At 41.3% G+C, this 25,583-nt stretch overlaps 1 protein-coding gene across 9 annotated transcripts in view; it reads right to left on the bottom strand.

The window, feature by feature from the left end:
* The window catches only part of ROBO1 (roundabout guidance receptor 1), a 1,398,228-nt gene that overhangs the window by 131,119 nt on the left and 1,241,526 nt on the right, over positions 1-25,583 (bottom strand). For all 9 annotated transcript variants that reach the window (XM_068270495.1, XM_068270496.1, XM_068270499.1 and 6 more), the window contains 4 exons: positions 22,251-22,371; positions 14,810-14,948; positions 14,291-14,418; positions 120-244 (listed from right to left, as the gene is read on the bottom strand). In XM_068270495.1, coding sequence (XP_068126596.1) covers positions 120-244; positions 14,291-14,418; positions 14,810-14,948; positions 22,251-22,371 — 513 coding nt within the window. The remainder of the gene's footprint in view (positions 1-119; positions 245-14,290; positions 14,419-14,809; positions 14,949-22,250; positions 22,372-25,583) is intronic.

The raw sequence follows: 25,583 nt of genomic DNA, 5'->3' as shown, positions 1-25,583 counted from the left end.
ATTCAAACAAGACAACACGGTAAAACGTTAGGGGCAATCCCCCTTCCCTGGGGGCGATTTTCCATGTTTGCTATAGGCACTGTTTTCCCTTGATGCGCCTTTGTACACGAGTGTCATACCTGACTGCCCTCCTTCTGCCAGAAGATGGCCGGCTGAGGATTCCCTGTCGCCTCACACTGGAATGTCACCGTGCGTCCCAACGCCACAACGTGGTCACGTGGCCTCACCACGAAATTCGGAGGTTCTAAAAAACAAAACAAAGACAAGAACGATTAAACTCTCATAATATTTTCACTGGCCCGTGAGGCAGAGGGATAGCTAGGCCTTTCCTTCCTCATCATTGTCTCTGTCTCAGGACATTATGTAATCTGATATCTTCACAGAGTGACACGTTGATCCTCTGTGAAATATCAGTTCATAAAGAATATGACTCTCCCTGTGGACCTTTGCAAGTCAAAGCTATACTGGATTATAGATCTGACTTTCATTTGGCTGCTGAAGGTTAAAAAAAATCACACAGAACTTTTACTTAAATCTGTATGTAAAGTGGACCTGCCTTCCTCGCTCATTTTAGGATGAAGTTTTATAAGCTCAACATATATATATATATATATATATATATATATATATATTTGGTTTGCTGTTATGAAGTTGGTGACAGAAGCACTTCAGCCTGAGACACAATGATGGAGAATAAAGGCCTTTTGGGAGAAGTAAAAGATCCAGGAAAAGGGGGGCCTCATTTAAAGTGGTATAAAACGCAGCATTTCTCCTTTGCTCTAAGATTATTTACAGCATAAAATCTATTACCACGAAAAAAAATGTAGCAAAACATTCACGGCCCATTCACACTTGAGCGTTTTGCCGGCGATTTCGGCAAAACGCTAGCGCTTTTGAAAGCGCTAGTGTAATTAAACCCTATGGGCCCGTTCTTACTTGGGCCATTTGCGCTAATCACCGCAAATCGCCCTAAAAACGCTAAACGCAAATACGTAGCCTGCACCATTTTCAGGCGATTTCCCGGCGATCGTGTTTCAGAGCTATAGAAGCGCTAAACGCAATTGTGAAAAAACCGGTAAGTTTGAATGGCAATTTTTTTGCGTTAATCGCACAAAATCGCCATAGCAAAATGCTAGCAAAAGCGCTAGCGTTTTGCAATCAGCAAGTGTGAATGGGCCCTGAAACAGTTAAGCACAGCTTTCTTCTTCAATAAACAGGTGACAACATTGTCTTTTACATTTATATGTCTGGTACAATTAGTATACATTCCTAGCTGTGCTGAAAATGCAGTCTCTCTGTTGTAGAAGCAGAGAGCTGAGAAGCGATCACTAGATAGATTTGAATGTATAAATACAACAGCTATGCAATAAAATGCAATGGCAGCTTTTAGAGCAGATAAACTGTACTTTGGGAACTTGTAATTCATAAACAGACAATATTACTTGAGCACAAAAGCATATATATGGTAACTGTATGGGTAATAACAATTAGGAAAACACATTTTTATTGAATGTTATGTCAGAGTTTTATCCCACTTTAACAGAGGAGTACACATCTAAACCACAAAAATATAATGGAGTTCTACAGCACAAAGAAATCTTCCTGATAGCATCGGGTGATAGTACCTCCATGCTGCTCAGATCCCTGCTCACAGAGGGAGAAGGAGGACCAGAAACACAGGGAGCACCCAAAGTGCCTAAAACAGCAATAGGCGGAGGAATTAACATAAGGTTGGCTTGCTGAAAAGGAAAGGATTAATGCTGGGAGACATCTATGCAAATGGTAGACTGTCACCTGAAACAGTCAGTTACTGTGATCAGCTATCTAAGGACACTTATGGAACATAAAGAATGCAGCTGGATCTATACATAGTCAGGGTGAGTGAGATGCAGTCGGTTGCGATGGATCAGAGTGAAAGAACCCTTACCTAATCCTTACAATATTAAAATCTTTGCAGTAACCTATCTGTAACTTGTACTGAGTTACCTCGCTCACACATCTGGTAAAAGACTAATTATTACAATGACACGGATCTCAACAGTATTGGTTTTTAGAAGGATTGTGGTGGTTGCTGCAGTTATTATTCTATTGGGCCCACTGCCCGGCAACTGCCTGCCACACATTGCTATCTGTTTGCATGAAATTTCTGTCAAGTACACAAAATGGCCGCCATAATTAGTGGCTGCTATTCACTCAACACTCTGCACACAAAATGTGTTTCCTTTTAAAGGGCCACTATAGCAGACATTTTGACACTCTTCTATGCCAATTGTCATTTACTCTATAGCATCCAAAATAGCTCGACATAATTTGTGATAAAAAGGCTCAAATTCCACTTTCGATGTCCTCATCTGTCAAGAGGGCTATCGGCAGCACCATGGAATCCCCCTTTCAGCTATGTACAACCCTTACATTTCAGAACGTCAATGCCAGTGAAATGTCAACAGAAACCCACAGCAAAATGTCAGAGCGTCACCATAGCGGGCCATTAATGCCTGTCAATGCTGACTTACACACGTTAATACTCTATTTTGGGGTTCCTTTCTTTGAATATTTTCATAATCAAAGCTTGCTTGAGACTAATATAAGCTTTTAAGATGACATTCTCCTATTTGCCTCTTTTACGCGTTACCTTCCAAAACACTCTACTTAAAAGATGTGAACTCTTGCACAGGACAGACGGAAAACAGAGAGAATGCACCCTGTATGTATTTAGAGTAATTAGCCTTGTCAAATTCCCCATCCCCATCAATTCCCCCTATCTGTGACTTATCACAAGTGTAATTTGATTTCTCAGCTGTGTCAGCACAGAAATCTCAGCAGCCTCAGCAGAGCAGCGAATTTGTAAACACAGAATGCTAACCCTATGTCTGCTTCCATGAAGGCAGGAAGTAGACACACTACAGATTTATTGCAGTATCAGCTGTAACAAAGACATTATTTTCTTTACAGGATATTCTGCTGTTGCTTAGCTTTTAAATCAGCATGGAAGTTCTGAGCTCAGATCCACTTTAAGGGAATACAATTCAACAAATAAACTGGCTTATTTTGTACAATACTCATTAACATTATAATATAAATTTTAACTCAAATATAATATAATTATAATATATAATATAATTAATAAAATAATATCAAATTATATACATACATATAGTGCAACTAAAGCATAAATTATATATTTAGTGTTTGCATATTGTAAACGATTATCTAACTCTGATTAAAGCTATGCACACACAATAGGTTAAACCCACATCGGGCGAGAAACGTGCATGTGTTTAGTGTGTGTACAGTGGCTACCATACGTTGCCTAAAGATCCAGCATGTCACATCTTCGAAGAATGTCCGAATAGCTCCAAATGCATTGCTTTCAACACTTCCCCTGGTTGTGGGAAGTTGCTTCATTTTCCCTACGCCCCCCTCTCCATAGCAACGGACCTGTTGGCCTGCAGAGTATCGATGAGTTTCTATAGAACTCAGCCACAGTCATACAAGGGATCGAGTCCCGTTCCCAGCTGGGGTCAGCAATGTAAAATGCGTACTTAGCCCTAAACTGCTAAATATATCAGTAATGCCAACATCTTTACTGCTGGCATGGTGAATCACTATGAGAAGTTGTTGTTTTTTTCCAACTGTGTAGTGAGCAGTAACAAAAATTGATCTCCCAGAGTGCTCTGAGGCAGAAGGTTGCCTAACAGCATAGCCTAGGCTAATCATCAATGGGAGTACGGGGATACATACCAATCTACACCAATATATAGTTGTAAGAAGTGTTTCTGGTGCTGCTGAAGTCTAATAAACATAAACATTTTGAAAGTTTTGAATGTAGGATTAGCATCTTTATCACTTAATACACTCAGACCAGTTGCTGTTGAAATGTGATTTTTATGGTGACAATTCCGCTTTAAGACATTTGGGAACAACAATGATGGGGGACCAAGTTGGAACATCTGCTGGAGCTGCACATTCAGACTCTGCCAGCTTGTTCCTCTTATGCTGGTTTATACAGTTTGTATGGTCACTTCATCTAAGAGTAAACAGGATGTGTTGAGAAGCATATGTTATGCGTGTTCTAGTTACAGTTTATGGAAATCTGCAGCTGCACCTGGGAGAGGCACACACGAATACGTCTCTGCAACTTTCCGCTCTATCCGGGTAGAGGAAGATGCATTTTCTGCATGAGCAAAATATCTACCGGTAATAATACTTTTAGTCTGTCATGTGCCTCTCTCTTTATACTATAAATTAGCATCATACTAGTAAAGCCTAAAAGTACACACTAGATAAAGCGATATTGCTAGCAGGCGAGTCCCGTGTTCTTTGACAGCACTATCAACAGTTCTTTGACAGCATGCATGTATAGCTATCACAGGATCTGGGTATCAGATTGTTTGGGATCCTTATTAAAAAGTATGGTTTAAGGCACAGGGGTTGAACTCCAGCCCTCTATATGCATGCCGTGTACTGGCTGCTCAACTAGTTTCATCACATTAGGACTCATGCTCCTGAAGAGTCACCAATGAGACGAAACTAGTTGAGCAGCCAGTACACAGCAATGGTGGGAGTGGACGAGGAAGAACCTGGGCTGGACACCGCAACACGATTCAAGCTGACCAGGAGGCCCATGCTCAGTGTTGAGCCCATTAAAACTCTATGTTCATTTTATTGGATGTTCTTTTAAGTGTGCACTTTTTTATTATAAGCCTGGTTTTACAATTTTTTACGCTATATGTTTATCTTTTGAGACTATTTGATCTACTTGCACCAGAGGCAGAAGCTGGAATTCCCAGAAAGATGTGCCTAACCCTAATCCTTGAAAATACATTCCTACTTCATGCCTAACCCTAATCCCTGACCATATATTTCTTCCTCATGCCTAACCCTATTCCCTGAGCATATATATGCTTCCTCGTGCCTAATCTCAATCCCCCGCATAAATTCCTTTTTAATGCCCAATCCTAACCACCCTACCACTGACATGAATTCCATCCTGGTGCACTTGTAACTAATACTAACCTTCGTCTTCACTGTCCTCAAAACTAGCCAATTTCTTACTTGGTGCTCCTAATGCTGGGAATACACGGGTCGATTCTGGCGCTCTATTCTGTCTATCGTTTTGCCCACTCGAGTCTCTTATCTTCCGCTCATTTTTCTTATCTTTTTTCAATTCACTTCAATGACAAATCTAGCGGCAACATGATCGAACGGTGATCGGAAATTATCTAGCTAACCATCTAATCAGCTCAGAATCGAGACGTGTATTCCCAGCATAAAAGGCAAAATAAACTGATCTCGGTCTGTAGTCAGACGCTGCCCATGCCTGCCCTGCTATAAGATAATCTGTGAAAGTCTTCTCTATGCCATTCCCAGTTCTGATATGCCGATTAAAGTACACACAGATTCTAGTTTTTCGTTTTAATTTTCTTATATGTGTTTCATGACTTTTACAGAAATGTTGGCCCTATAAATAATAATTGTTCCAGTTGTTTTTCTTAAAGAGTAACTGTTTACTAACTGTTAACTATTTGCCCATTGTTAAATCTTTCCTTTCCCTGCTTTACATTGTGAAATGTATCACTGGTGGTGACATCTTTAGTTCTGCCAGGTCATCTTTACGAAATATTCGTTACTGAGAGTTCTATGCACAGAGGGAGATACTGTGTGCTTGGCAGCTGGAAAAAGCAGTTTTTTTCCCCACGTTTCAACGAGGTTCAGCAAACTGTTTAGCTGGCCACTAACAGTCCAATTTCTAGCGAAAAATCCTTCGAGCGATCAGAAATTCTGATCGGATTAGTTGTAAATAATCTCCATTGGTGGACACAATCGATTATGAATGAGTGAAAAAAAATGTCGCCTGAATGAATTTTCGTCGAACGAAAATTTGGATTTTCTTGGTGGTCGTGATAGATAGGAAGCAATGATTGGTTAGTTGATGGTGTAGTGAACAATTTTTCGTCCGATCAGAATTTCTGATCGCTCGAACGATTTTTCGCTAGAAATTGGACTGTTAGTGGCCAGCTTTAGGGCCATTGCCATGGCATCACACTTGTGGGAGGGATTTCGCATGGAAAAGAGGGTATCAGCTACTGATTCAAGATCAAACCTTGGTTAAAGTTCCTCTTTAAATTCCATTGGTGCTCTATTATATGACCAGCTTAGAAGTCGCTAGTGCTTAGCAAAGATCTAGTTTAAAGCTAGGCTACTCAGCTGCAGCCAAGCAATGTAACTTCAGGAGAAGATTGGAAAATTATACGCAAAGGAAGGGGGATGGGGGGTAGGAGTCCGCTCACACACAGTACATAGTCATGGAAAATGAACTGCACGGTGGAATAAGGAAGCTGCGGCCAGGAGAACTTCATAAGATGCTGATGTCTGTTTCAAAGCCCAGAGCAAATTTCCTTGTTAAATCGGCTTTGATGGCCACCCATGTGGAATCATTTGCCTGTGTACCGTTCCATTCTCCCTTGGCAAAAAAGATATGTACACACTGGAGGCGTCCAAGGATTCTACGAGCTAGAAAATAGATTTGCATTCCGCACTCAGTTTTGGGTTACATTTATATTTGCGTTCGGGAGTCACAGAGTTTATTTGAAACGGAACTCCAGACAGAAGTCAGATATTTAAAACTTTGTACTTCTTCAGTTTAGGTATCCTATACAATAAAATGCAAGTGTCCCTGCGTCATCAGCTGAATGGTTGTGTGTCCCTGACTTTTTTGTACTGAGCATGTGCGCAGCCAGGGCAGTTAGGACACAGGGCCGGATCTAACAGTTTGCTATGTGTGGTTCACAGAGGTTCTCATTGCATTGTGGGAAATAACAGCTTTTTCCAACTGCCAGGCAGGCAGCTCCCTGTGTGCATATTTTTCAGACAGTGGTGGGGAACGAGCAAGCGGGATGAGTATGTGCGCGCATTGCGGGGGGTAGCGGCTGTGACCTAGCGCTGTTTTTTTAATGGGCGGGCCTTTTTACTAGTTAAGATTATGATTATCTAAGCGAGATAATGAATTTGAGATTTAGGTGACTCAATGTTTGGCTGTTGTTTTGCAGGGTTGAACTTTTTCCTGCCGCTGGGAAGTGTGCCTTCCTCAGCCTGGCAGACTCGGCAGGGTATGCAGAACTGGCGGCAGGGAGTTGTTATAGTTACCTGTCGGGTTGGCTGGAACGTCTTCTTCTTCTTCCACCACAGCAGCCAAGTAACCCCAAAATGTCTTCTCGGTTCCGATCACATGATATGGTGTGGTTGGTATCCAGGAGACCTTATCAGCGTTACAGCGCCACACGCTGTTCTTAAAGAGATCCGAAGGTGGGTTTGACAAATCATATTAGGACACAGAGGCAAGTTGTGTATACAATGACCAGCCTCTGTGTCCTTTCATTGCTCCCCCAGCCCAGCCCCCCCCCCCTTGGCTCTGCTGTCCCCCAATAACAAAAGCGCCAGGCTAGTGTTACGCAGATCATTGCTAGACTACTATTTACCTCATGCTGCTACTAAACCGCCGCTCCCCCGCTTCCTGTATATAGTGGCTTCCCGCCTGCGTCCCTTCCCTCCCCGCCTCTGTAAGCCGATGGGAGGAAGCTTACGGAGGCGGGGAGGAAAGGAACACCCATGGGGAGTCACGCTATACAGGAGGCGGGGGAATGGCGGTGAGTGGCAGCATGAGGTAAATAGCAGGCAAGTGACCATCTGTTTGTCGCTAGCCTAGCGCTTTTGTTATTGGGTGACAGCAGAGCCCGGGGGGTGGGGGGCTGGAGGAGCAATGAAAGGACACAGAGGTTGGTCATTGTATAAACAACTCGCCTCTGTGTCCTAATATGATTTGTCAAACCCACCTCGGGTTCTCTTTAAGGTGGCCATAAATCAGGTGACTTAGCGGCCAACTGACCGGACATGGATAGGTAATGTAGAGTGAACTGGGCACCAGGGGGGCACATTGACCATTAGGGAGGACATCATCGGGCCTGCGAGGCGGCGGATACGTTGTCACAAGGATTATTAATTTTAGTATGAAACTGATCGGGAAACGATCTGTGGGGTATGGGCAGGCAACAGATTAGATTAGATTAGAGAGAGATCTGTCTCTTGGTCGATCTGCCCATACATCATCTGATGCATGGGCACCTGTAGGCACAGCAGATAAGAGGAAGCAAAGGTTGCTTTGACAAGGGACAGAATTAGCAGTGCGTGCCTCGAACATGATTCTTTCAGCAGCAACTAAGGTAACTATTCTAGGATAAACATTTCAGAATAAAATATAAATAATCTGTAATTACACTTTTGGAATTCATCCATTCCACATGGAGATAAATATGTCCAATCAGTGCGACTAGAAGTATGAATTAAAGGTCTGCCTCCATTAAGTTTAGCAATGTAGGTGCATACTATTTCCATAATGTTGTTATAAAAAAATGAAATGAAGTACACAGAAAATAATACACATACTATATGAATAGACACTCGCAAGGAACCATAAGGGTGGGTTGTAACTACTGTATGGTTAATAAATGTAATTGTTAATTGAAGCGTTAGATGGAGACTTGGCACAGCCCATTTACCAGCGACATCTGCTACATATTACCTTGTAGAGCTTCCAACAATTACCATTGTTTTGATTGGTGGATAGAGAATGGAGGACGCGGATGCGGATGAGGAGGAGGAGCTGCTGGGAGGGGCTGCTCCAGTCATGAAAACGTGATGAATGAAAAGTGATGAGTAATAAAATTCCAACTTACCAAACACAACTAAAAAATAAACAGAAAAAAAAGAGAATGTGTAAAGTAAAATGATAAATAAAGAAAACAAAAAGCAAAAACAAACATGGCAAATCGCATGCAGAAAAATCGAATGACTACATAAAGAAGAAAAATAAAAGAAAACAAATGGCAAAGCGATTATCAACTTATACAGTACCATAGCACAAATAGCTCCTCCAACCAGAGGATCAGAGGGTGGCTCAATAATGAAAAATGAATATATCGTCTGTATTTCTTTGAAAAGTATTTATTAATAAAGGCTGAAACATTCATAATCATCATCATTAGGAAAATTGTCAATACTATATTTAAATATATCAGGTTTACCACACAGAGCCACCAGGTGGTGCCCAAAATCAGGAAATGATAGAGTTGAAGACAATGCTGCAAGATTATACAATGAAATCAAATTTAACACCCTGGTCCATATACAATTAACATTTTCTCCTGAGTTTTCCCCTAAGAGATAATTTGTCATCTTCCCTTTAAAATAATCTTCAGCACTTCGCAATTGAAAAAGTACCAAATGGTAGGTAAACAAAGTACTATCAAAATTATTTTGAGTATTTTCTGGCTTGCTGATGGTTTAAATGGCATTTTATTGACAAGATGTGAACATATCACCGACGAGAAAGCTGAGGAGAAAAACTTGATTGCATATGGCCCCTGTGTTTCAGGGGTTATGGTTCAGATGGCTCTAGGTGGGCGAGCATTGATGTACTCATTCAAACATCTACCGTGTTTTGCAAACTGAAAACCATGGCTGCACTGAATAGAAAACATTTAGTTGTATAGCCGTGTTTCAACATCATTATGAGCAATTAAACAACTAATTTAAAACACCAGTCCATGAACTTGTCACATTCCAAAGACAATTTTAATAAAATTGGCAACAACAAAAAACAGAGAACAAAAACAAGTTTCCAACTTTGAAGAATTATAAAATAAATGTATTGGTTACATTAAGTACACTGTGTTGACTACTTATAAGTTCCAGGACCAAGAACTATGGCAGCTACTTAAAGGGAAATTCCAAGTTTGTTGGGAAAAACACGATTTCAGTTCACTGTACACACTACAAAGATTAACCTCTTTATCCTGTCCATTATCTAAGTAGTGTTCTGCCTTTCTGACTTTCCCTCAGAGGGCCTCACAATCTAATCCCTACATTAGTCATAGTTTAATTTTCCTATCACAGTCAAAAGTCATATTTGGAGAATCAATTAAGTTATTGATATTTTTTTGTGTGTAAGGTTGAGCCTGCCTGCAGCTGTGCACTTATCCATTCAAACTAAAAGGTGGCCATACATGATTTAACCAAATTGATTGATATTCCCATTTTGTTTATACAAATAAGCTATACATATATTTTGTTTTGTCAAGAAAAAAAAAACTTTCTTTTCAAAAATTTTCAATAAATGTCTTATTGCATGTGTAAGAAAAAAAATCAGATTTTATTTCTTTATTTTTTGGGGAGGAGAAATTGACCAAACGTATGTTTTTTTTTTTTTTTTACGAAACTACCCAAAAATGGAAATAAGTATGGTCACCTTAGGAACTTTCCACCCTATTAGATTACTCTTACAAGAGCTGAGGACCACTTCCTTCCTGTGCATTACAAAGTCCCGCCTCCAGTGGCATGGACAAGTGTCCTACTGCTGTGCAAGAATGCCTGGAGAGAGAAATGTAGTCTAGCATTTATTATTCAGAGAGAAGAGAAAGCAAGCTGTACTGGAGTTCCAAGCACATTTGACCAATAAATCAGGTGCTCTGTCCTCCATGTAGTTTCTACAGTTGTTTCTATACATTGTTTATATTAATTTATCCCTCAAATGCTGGGTTTAGTTGGGTTTTAAAACTTTTTTTATGCAGAAATATCTCAGCACTCGCTATGAGGAAATAAACGGGAATGGCCAACAGTGACCCTTAGGGCCTGTACACACTGCTGCGCTTGCGCTGCGTTTTTAAAAACGCATGCGTTTTTAAAATCGCAAGGTCTTTTGAAAAAGAATGAAAATCGTGATGACTTGTACACACTGGTGCGATGCGTTTTTAGAAAAACGCAATCGCAGTGCCTGCTGCGCTTTTTTAAGCGCAGCGCTTGAAAAACGCATTAAAAACGCATGCGCTTGCGTTTTTGCCTGCGTTTTTCAGAAGTCAGTATCCCAGAAGACTCTGAAATTTCCTGATTCCTGTTGAAATGTAAACTAGAAAAAAAGCAAAGGATTCTTTAGCCAATCAGCAATTACAAGAAAAACGCAAACGCACCAAAAACGCATACGATGCGTTTTTAAAACTACATGCACTTGCGATTTTAAAAACGCATGCGCTTGCGATTTTGCTTGCGTTTTTCAGTGTGTACAGGCCCTTAGGGCCCTTTTCCACTAGCAATCGCTAGCGTTCACGCTGAACGCTAGCGATTGCTGAATCGCAATTACCGGCGATTCCCCGACGTTCGCCGCCGCGATTTTGCTATGCTATGCACTGCATAGCAAAATCGCGGCAAATATCGCTCCACCGCACGTTCGCGTTCCTGACAAAAACGAATCGCGGTAGTGGAAATGACCTACCGTGATTCCTATGTTAAAAAGCAAACCGTAGCGATTGTAAAATCGCTAGCGGTTTGCGTTTTTGCGATTCAGCCAGCGCAAACGCGCTGGTGGAAAAGGGCTCTCAGTGAGTCTGGAGTTTTTCTTTAAACAAATAACTGAAATTAGAAACTAGAAGCCCATAGTTTCGCTAATGGCCATGCTGGGGTTTGTGGTATGCCTGGCATTGTCAGTCGATGTGCCAACACAAGGTTAGGTGTACATGTGCTAAAGTAACAGCAGCCAACTGCCATAGTGATTTTGCTCTTTCAAAATGTTGGAGGCAGGAATGGAAGTCATTTTAACCCCCTTGCGAATAATACACAACAAAGACAATTCTCTGAAACGTCTAATGAAAATTGTAAAATATTTACAGCGCTGCAGAGACGGTGCCAAAAGGACACATTAACTACACTTCCCAAGGATGAAAAAAATAAAAAAATCTCCCAAAACATTATGTTTCACATATTTAAGCGTGTATCTGTTCTCCAGCTGTTCGTTACACAAAAACATGCGGGGACAAAGGAACAATTTCCATCTCACACGGCTGCTGGGGTGAGATTTCACCTTTGACTTTTGCAAAAAGTTTTCTATAGGCCTCGCATTTACAATTCTCATAACTTGTATCAAATAGCTAAGGACAAGTTGAGATGTTAACATTTTTTCCCCCTGAATGTTGTACAGAGGATGTATGGAAGCAAGCCTTCTGTTATCGTTCTGCACTGTTTATCCATTCATTCAAGGTCTTTCAGCTGTCAAATGCGCTCAGCATTGAGCTGCAGGAAAAATCAGCAAAATCAATAGAGATAGAACTATATAAATGCTTAATAATAATAATAATATTAAAAATTGCGCGCACTGCACCGTTCCAGAATGATAAGACGGTGCAGTTTCCCGGTTGTTTGTTTCTGACATTCCAGTGGAATGAAAAGACAGATCACGGGTAGCAGCAACATGTGAAGGCCACGCATCTCCAGGTCAAGAGTGTGCAGCTTTTCATGGCTCTTTTATCATGGAGAATCAATATGAAAAGTAAACATGGTTTAAGTGATGAAAGTTTAAATCCCACTAAACACTAAACCTCAAAGATACGCGGCTCTTAACCTTCTTTGAAGAAGAGCGATAGATTACAGTCGGAAGTTCAGGGCAAATAATCTACTCCCGGCAAACACACAGATGTCCTCTTCCCAGAGAAAGCTTATTATCCATATTTACTGTGTACAGATTAAAGAGATGCATTATGCCATCTTTGCTACTCTACCTTCCCAGAAGCCATCTGGAACATTTTCAGGTGTATTGTTGTGACTAGCAGTTAAAGTCCATATCCAAGAATAACCTTTATTTTGAAGTCCTCCTATGACTCCCCCTCAACTTATTTACGATAGATACCCCTATATGATAAAACCCCATCCTCGTACCCTCCATACAGCCGTGGAGCTGAAGCATGGGTTGAGGCATTGTAACGCTCTACATGCAGTGCATTACTGACAAACTGTGTGCGTTAACAGTAACGTGAAGCATACTTTTTATTGACTGTAATCTTGAGGCCACTTTTACACTGGGCCTCTTTCTTTGCGTTGTGTTACCCTTTCTGCACACAAGGTAACACAACAGCAATGCAAGTCTATAGGGCCTAAAACACTAATCCTATCACATGGCACTGGAAGTGCCCGATTTGCTGCCGACCCACCGCAAAGTCAACAGCAAGTTACCATCAGACTTCAGCGGTGACGGAATGCTTGTAAGTTAATGGGTGACTCATAAAATGTAAATATGTTGGCAGCTGCGGTGCAGTGTGCAGGCACGGAACGACGCACATATGATGGGGAAACCTGAAATCCCGGTGACGTACTACTGGTCCAGCATGGGGTACGTCATTGGGCGAGGGGCGGTGACGTGTGTATGGGGGCAGCGCTATGCATATGACCCTGTTGGCACACTCTAAAGCAGGGTCATATGAATGTAGTTTTTGGTGTTGCGTGTGAAACCAGCCTCGGTGTACCCTACGCAATGCGAGCAGATCATGCAGCGCCGCTGTCCTGATCTGTTGCATTCCTGCTTCACTGGAAACGCAGCATAATGGCCACTGTGAACGTAGCCTTACTCCTCTTCTTCCCATAACTCGTTCACTGCATCCCAAGAACCCCCCCTCAAAGATTTTTTTCTCGTTTGAAGGCCCACCTCCTGTATATACAGCAGTGCTGATTATCTAAAGGGTAGCCTGCAGGCAGAGACTGATGTGCTCCCTGCATTACACATCAAGAAGGAGAAAGGGCTCTTTCTTTCCTATATCAGGGTAGATTTACAAAAGAATGGTAAACTCAAGGACCCTTATCCAATTCAGTTTTTTTTCCTATGATTTCTCCTAGGATATTATTTTTCATCCTCTGTTTTGAATAACTTTTCAGCACTCTGCAACTGGAAATGTACCAAATAGGTGAAAAAGTACTGTCAAACCCCAGGGTACCACCCTATTTTGGCTTGTGAGCTACTTTAAAAATTAGTAGAATTAGCATTGATCTACCTATGAGCAATTTTAGGAGCACAATTGTATATACACAATGGAAAATGTAGTGTGGTCGGGTTCTACCATGAAGTCCTTGTGACCTACCGATAGATCGCAATCTACCTTATGGGCACCCCTGGTCAAAACGATTCTATTTTCTGGCTTGCTGGTGGCTTGAAAGGCATTTATTAGATGTAAAAATATAACCTAGGAGAAAACTTAGGAGAAAAACTGAACTGGATCGGGCCCTATGTGCGCAGGAAGCACACATGAAGTTTACCATTATTCTACTCAGCCAATAGTGTAATTTGCATAACTTGCTACGTAACTTGCATAAATTATTCATGACTGGTGCACTTAATACTTAAAAAAGTATCCTGGCTTCATAAGATCATAAATCATAGTGTTGCGAATTACCCCAGTGGTATGTTAGCAAGCCGTACCTTGGACTGTCAATACAGCCGATGCCTCCGTTTTCCCCACCATGTTTTCAGCGATGCAGGTGTACGATCCCGTGTCCGATGCTGTCACTTTACGTATTTTCAGCGTATGATCATCCCGAATTTCATACCTTTAAAGATTGTGACAATCGGTTAAAATATATGTGATGGAGGAGCAGAGATTGAGATTTAATCTGTATTATCTTTCCACCGTACAGCCAAATCGCTAGATGTATGGCAACCATTCGTGGCCTGAACATTTCTTCAAGCTTCACTGCTCCCTGTTTGTTTGCTTGTTTACACAGCTCATAAGCATACACTGAGGATTTATCAGCCACAGGTGGTGAGGGAGAAAACTAAATTATTTAGATGAGAAATAAAATCCAAATGTGAGTCTAGAACTGAACCCCACAATAAGCTATTGGATTTCAGCCTGGCCACATGAAAAGCAATACTACTGTATTTCTGTTAGCGGAGGTACACTTTAATGTTTGGGAACAGACAAACGAGAAAAGCAATTACCTAGTTTTGGGCAGATCTCCATCATCTTTCCTCCAGCGGACAGTAGGGATAGGATCACCTTGGACCTCGCATTTGAACTCAACGCTGTCATCCACCGTTACGGCCATGTTTCCTGGTCTCTTTACAAAGGATGGTCTCTCTGCAAAATAGTAAAAAGGAAAGTAAGTCAATATGTATTGCTTTCTTTTTTCTGTACAGAGCACATAGCGTATAAACCGTCTGTAGCCACTCTAGAGATCTGACATAATATTCAATGCTGTAAGGTGCCAACCAAGTAAATAATAAATATGAAGTATCAATTGTTGGTCATTAAGTATATGTGACGCAGAGGTGACTCCCACCCCTCCTCGTTTGTTTAGTCGACTTTGACTCTTAGTGACCATGTGTACATCTGCATGTCAGATGTCTCTGTCAATCACTGCTTCTTTCAGCTGTTGCATTGGCATGTTCATAGCTTCACTTATGGTGTCTATACACCTTAGTCTCTGCCATCCTCTTCTTCTTTTCCTACATTTTTCCAAGCATCAGGGATTTCTCCAAAGAATCCGGGCTTCTCATTATGTGACCAAAGCATCTGAGTTTTAATAGTAGTATCAACCCTTCTACTGAACACTCTAGCCTTCTTTCTTTAAAAGATATCCGAGGTGAAAATAAACCGATGAGGAACACAATTGTATCTGTCCTCCTCCTCCTAAAAATGACTTGTTTTAGATAACCCCAATTATATTTTATATTTAAATCTAGTTTTTAAGTTTTTACTGTTTCATTGTGTCTACTCAATGACACCTTCATTGGAGTACATCAGAGCTCAAATCTATGAATTATTAACCCTTTTTATCTATTTCCTGCTCTCAGAAGCCATTTACTGACAGGAAAGTGTTTTATGGCTATAATTACTTATCAGTGAGGGTTATGCTATAGTCTGACCCAGTCCGACCCGGACAGAAACTGTCAATGATATACCTGGTGTTTAACTCTTTTAGGCAGAGAGAGAAAAAAAAAGGAACACAGCCTAGTTATTTGTGTGCTAGGCACTGTACATACACATGTCTATCTCATCAAGTCATATGTCACCTTGGTTGTCTTTTAAGTATTGACTGGTTAGATCTTCTGGCAGTCCAGGGAACTCTTAGTAGTTTTCTCCACAACCACAGTTCAAAAGCATCAATTTTTCTATGCATGACCTCATTTATAGTCCAACTTTCACTATTATTATTTGTTTAGATAGTTATAATAAGGAAAGATTGCCCAAAATGATCATTAATGTTGGTTTTGGGTTACCAATACTGCAAATATGTATGAGCCCTAAGGTATTATTTGAGTATTTTTTGATCGGGGAACAATGAGCGTCTGTTACAAAAACACTATAATACAATAGATATAGACATGTATGCCAACAACACCTCACACCCAGGTCACCTCTTCTTCAGTCGGCTCCTATCAGGCCAGCGATTTCGAGCCATCTCCACCAGGACCCCAAGGCACAGGAATATTTTTTTCCCCTCGGCTGTCAACCTCCTGAACCCTCCCCCTCTTTGTTTTTTCCAATGCTTTACCAAAAATATTATTTTCACTGCTGTGTCCTGTGTATAGTGTGTATATTTTGCTATTCTGCTGTATTTCCTACCTCATGATTTAAGTCCTGTATGTGTCAAATCCAATTCTAGGCTCGACCCAGTCGTGCTTGGTGCATGAAATTGATTCTGATTCTGATAACTGACAGTAACAGAAACTATTTAAACAGGTATAAGCAGCATCTGTTACTGAATGTCCTCCACACTGAGATTTCATAGGCATCTTTAATTAACTCATTCTGTGATTTCGTGTTTCATGGCCCTTATTTTGAATGGCAAGTATGTAACCAGAGACGGGATCTACTGATGGCCTGCAAAGTATCCCAAAGTGCACAGGTCATGTTGTATTATCTCCATCCAATTATCTCTCAGGAATGATTGAGTCTGAGCTGGGAGAGTGGATTAGAGCCTTATTTGATTTCAGTTGAAGGAGCCGCACCTGCTCTGCAGTTGTTCAGCCTCCCCTTCGTGCGGGGCCTGAAAGCTGGGCTCTACAAGAGAACATCAGCTTCCACAATGTTGTTTTCAAATATTACGAAAGTGCCAAATCTGCAACTTAGCTATTTATAAATTGTCAGGCAACGGGAAGAGGTCTGAGATTAAATACAAACCGGCCGCCCATTTGCCAAAGCTGCCTTAAGGCAGCCAATCTTTATTCCTCAACATGAGCTGTTCTGAAGCTAAGCAGTAGCTAATAACTTGTAATTTTGATTCATGGTTGGTGGTTGAGAGATAATATCGTGGCCAGTAAGCTGTTTGGATGCCTCGTTACAGAATTTTATGTCAAACTTTTTCTCCAAAGAAGCTCTGTTGGGTGGTTGATTTTTTAAATGTTGTTTTTGTTTATAAATGGGGTAATACCAAAGATCGCACTACAACGTCCAGCAGAGGTGGTGGTTGTAGGACCAAGTAGCCAAAGTCCATACAAGTATCCAAAGAAGGTCTTCACACCACTTTAACAGGAACTTTTTATTGTTCCATCACCATACACACACAATCGATCGAAAAACCAATGATTGTTTCGGGGCCACACAGGGTCCCCTTTGTCAAGGCATCATTACGCCTTGACAAAGGGGACCCTGTGTGGCCCCGAAAAAAGATCATTTGTTTCATGATCGATTGTGTGTATATGGTGATGGAGCAATAAAAAGTTCCTGTTAATGTGGTGTTTAGACCTTCTTTGGATATTTGTTTATAAATCTCTTGTCTGGGAGAATGACCACCTCCACTGTCGATGATTCTCTAGAGGCTAAGGAACAGTCTTTCCCCACGTGTGCGTACAGTGGTTGGTGTCCCTGTGTTCATCTTACAAGGATACTTGGTTCTCCAAGGCCTCCTCTATCCAAGCGTTTCTCTCCAATGTGTTGTCTCTGGGCTGATGTGCAGATAATGAACAGACTATGGTTGCTCGCCTGCCTGCTATCTTTATCAAGTCTTTAGCTATAACTGAGCCTTGTACACATGTACAATGGCTGCTACTTACAGGGATCAGAACCCAATCCCTCGATGGACAGTTCAGGGCGGATTTTTGTACAGACGCATTGCCAGCTTGCAGGCTAGTGATGTGGTACCGCTGCTTTGGTGTGTGTGTGTGTGTGTGTGTGGGGGGGGGGGGGGGGGGGGGGTCGATGGTGCAGCGCACAACAAATGTCACGGGATTAGTAGAATACCCGCTTCATCAGGCAATAAAAGGAGTCACTTAAAGCGGATCCGAGATGAAAAACTAACTATAACAAGTAACTTGTCTATATATCTTATCTAAAGTTTAGATAGTTCACACAGCAAATCTAGTTGCAAACAGCTTTAATAAAAAAATATTATTTCTTCCTGTGATACAATGACAGCAGCCATGTTGTTTGTAAACATTACACAGAGGCAGGCTTATCTGTATCTTGAGCACTCAGCCTGTGAAAAAAAACTAACCCCCCCTCCTCTCTGCCTCTGAAATCAATGGCTAGTAACACCTCCTCCTCCTCCTGCCTAGACTGAGCTCCCATGAGCCCTTGCTACTGCCAAGGCTCTCTGAAAACCTGTGGGCGTGGTTTATTTAGTTTATAGGGAATTGGAGTATTAAAGCAAAAACAAAAAAGTATTTGGCATGAGGAATGCCCTATAAACTATAGGAAAGGAACACAATTATGCAATGAGTAAAAGTTCACCTCGGATCCACTTTAATCATGGTTTCTGTGTGCTTTCACCTCTACAGGGAGCGACCTCTTAACCCGAGTGGGGTCAGGTTTATTCTCCCCACCTGCCTGTACAGTGGTTGCCTGTGTGGTTACCCTTCCTTGTGAGTATTATTTTGGCAGCACGGTGGCGTAGTGGTTAGCGGTCTCGCCTTGCAACACTGGGTCCCCGGTTCTAATCCCAGACAGGTCAACATCTGCAAGGAGTTTGTATGTTCTTCCCGTGTCTGCGTGGGTTTTCTCTGGGTACTCTGGTTTCCTCCCACATCCCAAAAACATACAGATAAGTTAATTGGCTTCCCTCTTAAAGAAAAATTGGCCCTAGATTACGATACATACACTATATGATACATACATAGGGATTAGATTGTGGGTCCCTCAGCTGGGCTGGTTTGGCCAATCAGAAACAAGATTGTGTCGGGGTTCATGTGTAACCGTTTGCGTCAAGGTTCACCAAGTTCCCCCAACTCTAATCATGAATAATACTTTCAAGCGACAAAAGTTTGCCAAGTGCACATAAAAGATAAAAGCCACAAATAAGCATCTAAATGAACATCTCACACATAAAAATGTCAAACGCAACATATTTCCCTAAACATTTCCACCCCAACACAATTGCTAGGTTACCTTATCTGCAATCCTTGCCTGCTCTGTCACATAATTACTACCAAGCGGCTGTACACAACCCAACTTTTGCAGAAAAAAATATCAACAAATCAGAAAAATGCGATCTTCACGGCCTGTTATTTAAAAAAAATATATAATTGCCATCCCAGTTATGTACGTTCACTCATACCACCAGGAGAATGTGAAAAATGATGATTACTTTCTTTCCAGGATTAGTACTCTTTAATACTCCTCTCGGCAAGATATAATTATAATGACAAGCAATGGGTAAAATGTTCACTCTCGTTTATTATGGCCAAAAATAACAAACAGCACCTGTTTCAACAAATGCATTTTATCCCGTGGGACTTGAGCTTTTTGCAGCTCCATAATGCTGAATAAACCAATCAAAGCTGAATGCCTGTATGAAAAAAATAATAATACTGGGTTTATCTTCTGTTGATTGTTTGAGTTTATCGTTTGTTCATCCTGACAACCGAGGAGCCTTTGTAGCTATAACTCTGTGGCCTGAAGCCTTCAAGGGCAAACCTTTCATAAGTCTCAATTCAGGTGGTTTTACTTAGATTTAAAGGTAAAGTGAAGTGAGAAGTATATAGAGGCTGCCATATTTATTTCCTTTTAAACAAAACCAGTCGCCTGGCAGTCCTGCTGATCTATTTGGCTGCAGTAGTGTCTGAATAACACCAGAAACAAGCATGCAGCTAATCTGGTCAGATTTTACAAAAATGTCAGAAACATCTGATCTGCTGCATGCTTGTTTAGGGTCTATGGCTAAATGTATTAGAAGCAGAGGATCAGTAGGACAGCAAGGCAACTGATATTGCTTAAAAGGAAATACATATGGCAGCCTGCATATCGCATGCATTTGAAAATGCTCTAATTTGGGCGTGGTGGTAATAGAAAAAAAAAAACGGTAAAGGGAGCATTTTATAGCAGTAGTAGAATATCGGTAAGTTTACCGATATTCTACAACCTAATTGATATGTGAAATATCTGCAATATTTGCCTATATTTCAAGTTCATAAACGCTCTACCCCCGTGATAACACATACCAGTCGGTGCAGGATCTAGAGAGCCAGTCCTTTAGCACAAATCGTAGAGAAAGGATCCGCAAACCAGACTTGGCTCAGTGAAAAAATGTCCGTTCTTTATTAGAAATATCCACATGACAGAAAAATGTGCAATAAAATCACAGGATCGACTGACGCGTGTCGGGCTTACAATCTGCCCTTAATCATAGTCCTATGATTAAGGGCAGATTGTAAGCCCGACACGCGTCAGTCGATCCTGTGATTTTATTGCACATTTTTCTGTCATGTGGATATTTCTAATAAAGAACGGACATTTTTTCACTGAGCCAAGTCTGGTTTGCGGATCCTTTCTCTACGATTTGCCTATATTTCACTATGACTTAACCTCTCCCTAATCTGTCAAAGGACACTCCCCTGGTGGGCAACTAATAATCCTGCCCCCGGCAACTAATAACTCTCCTTCCTGGGCGATTAATAACTCCCCCCCCCCCCCGGGAAACTACTAACCCTACCCCCAACAACTAATAACCCTACCCCCAACAACTAATAACCCTCCCTGGGCAACTAATAACCCTGCCCCCAACAATTAATAACCCTCCCCAGGCAACTAATAACCCTCCCCCCAATAACTAATAACCCTCCCCGGGCAATTAATAACCCTACCCCAACAACTAATAACCCTCCCTTGGCAACTAATAACCCTACCCCAACATCTAATAACCCTCCCCCCAACAACTAATAACTCTCCCTAGGCAACTAATAACCCTCTCCCCAACAACTAAAAACCCTCCCTTCCCGGGCAACTAATAACTCTCCCTAGGCAACTAATAACCCTCTCCCCAACAACTAATAACCCTCCCTTCCCGGGCAACTGATAACCCTCTCCCCAACAACTAATAACCCTCCCTTCCCGGGCAACTAATAACCCTCTCCCCAACAACTAATAACCCTCCCTTCCCGGGCAACTAATAACCCTCTCCAGGCAACTAATAACCCTCCCCCTGAGGGCAACTAATAACCGTCCCCTCACAGCTAATAAACCCACATGACAAAAAAATTGTCACCCGCTATGGGAACTGCGGCTACTAATAGCGGACACTTTGCACCCACTTTTGGTAGCTGCAGGTCCCATAGCGGACGGCCCCGGCGCCCATTATTTAGCACGCACCTTTTTTTTGGGTTGCTATAATTAGCTGCTCCATCCATATCCCCCTTACTTCAGGTGTCTTATAATATTTATTTTATAAAACTGAAGTGTAGGTTCTGCTGGCATCAGCCTAGATTACCCCATCCTGACACTTTTCCATTTACTAGCCAGATTAAAAAAAAATCATTTTACTCAAAGGTTGAGGTTGTAGTCATGTGACTGTTGTCACTACTTCTAAGTCTTCTAAGGCTCAGATCACACTAGCATAAAAATGTTCTGTATAGGGGAATGGATGCAAATGGATCCTATGCAAAGCAATTGGATCAGTTTACATCAGATCGTTTGTAACAGATTTGTTCATTCCAACGAGCGGAACTCAAGGATGTGCATTCCGTGTTTTTTCGGGACTGGGCAAACAAAACTGATGTTGACAGAATCAATTTTTAACAAGGAGATGTTAGATTAGTGTGGCTGGAATCCTCTCCAGAAGTCCACGTGTCATTTTATAATCACTTATTAACTAACAGTTTCAGAGGGTGTTGCTCAAAAAGAGATGTCTTCTCCTTTATCTTGTTTCTAACCACTCTTGTTTTTCATGAAACGATGAGACAAAGCAGGTGTTTTTTTTTCTTTTTACAAAGTATAAAGCCAGATAAAGGCCTATTCAGTAGAAGGTTTTGCCACTTGCACTTTGGAAAGAATAGACTGGGTTATTTTGAAGGTAGCAAGAAAGCAAAACAAATATGTGTTGTTTCCTTGATTGTATTTACCTCACTGTGTAAGAGAGTCCAAGGTCCTCTCGAAATGCTTTTTAAGGTACACATGATGTTGTTTGATGTTTGCCTGAAGTTACATTGTAAAATATATTTCACTTACCTAAAACTGTAAGTTCGGCCACTTCGCTGTCTCTTTCTCCAACCATGTTGGTGCCGACACAAACATATTTTCCTGCATCAGTTTTTCTTGTGTAGGTGATCATGAGTTTACCTCCTCGGATCTGAAATAATAGAAACAAAATAGTGAATGTATTTTTACTGTGTAAAGGGATTTATATTGGACAGTTGACATTCAAATCCATACACAATTTGGGCTCTGAAGGACTTGCATGAAAGACTTCCTGACACGCACCACACCTATCACAACCTCAGATCAAAAGGATCCATAAACTTGGTCACCCCCAGAGTGCACCTCAAAACCTTTGGAGCCAGAGCTTTCTGTCATGCTGCCCCTACCTTTTGGAATATCCTCCCACACCCAGTAAAGATAGCCCCATCCCTGGAGGCAAATCCAGACTGAAAAGCCACTTGTTCAGCATGGCATTTGCGGACTTGTAGAATTCTTCCTCTGTACCAAATTTTACCAATCGACAAACCTTTACAAATGTTGTTTTGTTGTTGTACATTCCTATAGGGGCATAGAGGTGGCATCAACTGCAAGTCAACAATAACTCATGCTAATGACTTCATCCACAGATCCCAGTTTTGTGGAGTCTTCAACTGACAAGGCCCTTATTCAATTCACTTTTTCTCCTATGTTCTTAGGTGATATTTTTACACCTTATTAATCAAATGCCTTTTAAACCACCTGCGAAGCAAGAAAATACTTGCAGTACCTTCCAACCTAACTTTTGGTGCTTTTTTTCTCAATTGCAGAGTGCTGAAAAGCTATTTGAAATGGAAGATGGAAAAATCATCTCCTAGGAGAAAATGCAGGGAAAAAAGCGAATTGAATAAGGGCCTTGCTGTCATCATACTTGCTAGATGGCTACTGTGATAACGTTACCTAGAGTATAAGCCATTTTTAGCTTAGATTCAAACACACGCCAGATCTGACATGTGGACAGCCACAGTGAACCCGACGTATGATCCTTGGTGACTGTACGTCATTTTCAGAAAGAAACAGTTAACATTTTGTTCAAAGCTGGTCTAAACAGATCAGGGCATTTCAACCTAAGGTCCATACGCACGTTGGTCTGAACTCAGCTATGGTGGACAATAACGACCGCCAAGGCCGAAAATAGGGCTGTCAGACCAGCGTCTGTACAGTGGCCACACTACAATTGCTCAGGATCTGGCATGTCGGATCTTTACCAATCCCCGACCCCTGAGGTCAACACAACGGCATTGCTTTCATCGTAACTCCATCTGTCGGAAGCCGCTTCTTCACATGTTCGTTGTCCCTCTGACCCCCGCATAACAACAGGTGTGTCATCAACCATAGGCGTCTGTAAAGCACTGTTAGTGCTCTGTCGCCTGGCAGAGATTGTTACACGATCCCTTGGGTGACAGAGATTCAGAAGACATCTCAAGGTGAGTGTGTTTAAGGAGTGGATATTTACAAAAGCTCATATGAAGTCCATTTGTGACAGAAGTACTTGAAAGCCCAACAGAGGAACTTTCTTATGGAATAACATCTAACCTGTGTGATAATCATTTAGCTGACCTCAATAGGATACAAGACTCTATATGAAACCTCTGAATGACTCATACCTCACATTCAGTTTGAAGAAAATCATAATAAGTTCTATTCACTGAACTCACTCGTATTAAGAGACAGTGGAATAGTTCAATTCACACGCACTAAATACAACCGAAGACATTAGAGATGAGCACAATGGGATTCAAGATTAGGGTAAAGAAAAACGTATCAAGTCTGAAAATGTGAGAATGCTGAAGCCTCCTGAGATCCACTGAATTGTATCTTCTTCAGTATCTGGAGTGATTAATTTTGATGCAAGAACACAGGGAAAAAAGTCCTTTAGATGTGTCAACCATTGAAACAGCCATACGGATAACAAAACCCACCGGAAGAGAACCTTGTACCCTTTTGAAGAAGTTTCTAGATGAAGCAAGTGTGAATACAGAGAAAAACATCTGGAAAAGTAGCAATGCATTGTCTGCATTGATAGACGCTCGAGAGTCACAAGGGGTTTTCTACATAAATAAAATATGATGAGAGCGCGAGCCAAGGTTAACAGTGCGTTTTACTTATACACACAAGGTCCTGTTTAATCAGCGTGGTTCTACCAGAACAAAAGAAGAGGGTTTATAACAAAAAAGCAATAAAAATAAAACGGTTGGTGACTGCCCCAAATACATAAAAAAAAAGTATTCCAGCTCCTCTGCTCTCCCATAGTTATTATTACTATTATGTAGAGATGGGTCGAATCCCGAATTTCATTCAATTCAAATCCAAAAAGATTCTCAAATCATTTGAATCTCTCCAATCTAACCAATCCTGTAAATAAGAATTGTGTGATGCGTGTAAGAATAGTAGTCAGAATTAGAACATACTATTATAACTTCTATTCTTACACGGATCACACAATCCTTATGTACTGGATTCATTATATTTGAGAATCTTTTGGGATTCATAATCAAGGAAATTTGGGATTTATCCCATCTCTACTATTATGGTTTATATACAATACACCAGGGGTGCCCATTGGGTAGATCACGATCTACCAGTAAATCGCAAAGGACTTCATGGTAGATCCTGACCACAATACATTTTCCATTCTGTATATACAATTGTGCTCCTAAAATTTTACACAAGTAGATAATTTTGATTTGTTAATTCTTAAAATAGCTCACAAGCCAAAAAAGTGTGGGCACCTCTGCAATACACAAAACATACTGTAGTTTACAATACAAGTACTAAGAACAAGAAATTAAGTTTCACCTGAAGCGAAACTGCATCTGACTTCTGTTGCATGCAGGGAACTGCATCTTTTGGATGCTGCACTCCACGCCACGCTCCATACTGGGGACACTTCTACCATCACAGCAGAAGTTCCTCTGTGAAGCAGGACGTTTCGCAAGCATGGAGTGCAGTGTGGAGTGTGGCATGGAACACAGCAACCAGAGGAAGTGACGAAGGAGAGTTGACTCCTCTTGCCACGGCCCATGTGAACCAGTAGTCAGGTACAGTGTTGCCTCAGATTCAGCTTCGCCAATCAGGTTCAGTTTCCTTGAGCTGGTATTAACAGAACGTGTTCTAGCAGGTAACACTACTTGTCTTAGAAAAGCAGACCACATTGAAAGGTTCAATAAGCAATATACACAGGCTACAGTTTAGTTCCGTTGAGTGTGCAATATACAAAATTCGAAACAGTAAATAACAGTAAAGAGTGATCATTAGCGGTCACTCAAAACTAGTATGATGACAATCAAGGTCCCCCGCGTGTTCTTAAATGGCTGAGAAGTCCAG

The sequence above is a fragment of the Hyperolius riggenbachi genome, chromosome 2, assembly GCF_040937935.1.
Source record: "Hyperolius riggenbachi isolate aHypRig1 chromosome 2, aHypRig1.pri, whole genome shotgun sequence".
Lineage (NCBI taxonomy): Eukaryota > Metazoa > Chordata > Amphibia > Anura > Hyperoliidae > Hyperolius > Hyperolius riggenbachi.
The sequence above is the reverse complement of the archived record's forward strand: the minus strand, read 5'-3'. Positions and strand labels throughout refer to the sequence as shown.